Here is a 1716-nt window from a genome sequence, read left to right on the forward strand (position 1 = left end):
TATATATATATATATATATATATATGCAAATAGCTTTGTACCTATACACCTATGCATTATATGCATATATGTGTATGCAGGTATGTATAGGTGAATATACATATATATATGTATGTATATCTATATACGTATATGTGTATGTATATCTATATATCTATATAATTATATCTTTATATCTGCCTGTACATGCGTATGTGTACCTACATAGAATATACACCTAGCATACATAAATGCACACAAAAATATCAATCTATCTATACAAATATATATATATATATATATACACACATATATATATATATATATTGTATAATGTGCATAATGACTAACATACATAGGCTTATATTCTTAATATTAACACAATAATACATATATATATATATATATCTATATCTATATATCTATATATAGATATATATATATATATATCTATATCTATATATATCTATATATATATATATATATATCTATATCTATATCTATATATCTATATCTATATATACATGCATTATATATAAAAATATATAATGTCTATATAAAGGAGCCCAACCGCCTTTTGGCGTTTGTTGTTGTTTAGAGACAAAAAGACGAAGACACAACAGACAGCTCCCCTCAGCTTGAAGCCGTTAGGGTTTATATAAGGGTTTATATAAAAGCTTACAAGGGTTTACAAGGGTTTACAAGGGTATATTAGGCTTTATGAGGGTTTAATCAGGGTTTGCACATAAAGGTTTATTACAGTTTGTTCGGCTTTAATATGCTTTGTGTGTGAGGGTTTATAAGGGTTTATAAGGGTGTATAAGGATGTAAAAGGGTTTATAATGATATATAGGGGGTTTAGGGTTGGATGTATAAGGGTTTATAAGGATGAATTAGGGTTTACAAGGACGTACAAGGGTTTATAAGGGTATATAAGGGTTAATAAAGATATATAAGGATATATAATGATACAAAAGGGTTTATAAGGGTTTATAAGGGTTTACAAGGGTTTATAAGGGTTTATAAGAAGGGTTTATAAGAAGGGTGAATAAGAAGGGTGAATAAGAAGGGTGAATAAGAAGGGTTTATGCATCATTGGACGGGTCTGCTTCTTGCTGACTGAGCCCCTCTTCTTCTTCTTCATCATCATCATCATCATCATCATCGTCTTCATCGTCTTCTTCGTCGTCATCTTCGTCTTCATCGCTAAGTGCATCCCCTAAAAAGTATGCGACAGGCGAATGCCAAATCTCTCTGCGGATTACCTCACCTACGTCCGGCCAGCACTCAGGCCAGGGTTCTTTAGAAAACCATTCAAAGAAAGACCAGGGTCCTGCTGCTGTTGCTGCTGCTGCATCTTCATCTTCATTATTATCATTATCATTATCATCTTCTTCATCATCTTCTTCTCTTTCTTGTGATATATTATTATCTTTATTATTATTTTTTTTATTATTTTTTCTTTGCTTTCTTAGCTTATTTTGACTCAATCTTTGACGACTTTGTTCCCGCTGTCTTTGTCTTCTTGCAACTGCTACAGGATTATCTTTCTTATCCAACCAATTTATATTTGTTGCTTCTATTATCTCTTCTTCAGCAAGGCCTCCTCGAGTAAAATGTACTTCTTTTACTAACTCTAAAGGCGAAAACACCTTCTCCGCCTCTGGCGAAAAAACCTAAAAAAACAAACAAAAAATCAAACACAATCTTATTTATTATTTTTATTATTATTATTAT

The 1716-nt window shown here is 30.9% G+C and overlaps 1 protein-coding gene across 1 annotated transcript; it reads right to left on the reverse strand.

Annotated features, from left to right (window-relative positions):
* Positions 1-1064: 1064 nt before the first annotated feature.
* On the reverse strand, positions 1065-1655 carry EAH_00067520 (nucleosome assembly domain-containing protein, putative; the record flags this gene model as incomplete). The annotated part of the gene is made up of 1 exon (XM_013392520.1): positions 1065-1655. A coding segment is annotated over one exon (591 nt), but the record flags the coding sequence as incomplete, so codon positions are not given.
* Positions 1656-1716: the final 61 nt, after the last annotated feature.

This window comes from Eimeria acervulina, genomic scaffold (genome assembly GCF_000499425.1).
Source record: "Eimeria acervulina Houghton genomic scaffold, Eah_scaff2780, whole genome shotgun sequence".
In the NCBI taxonomy this organism is placed as follows: Eukaryota; Apicomplexa; class Conoidasida; order Eucoccidiorida; family Eimeriidae; genus Eimeria; species Eimeria acervulina.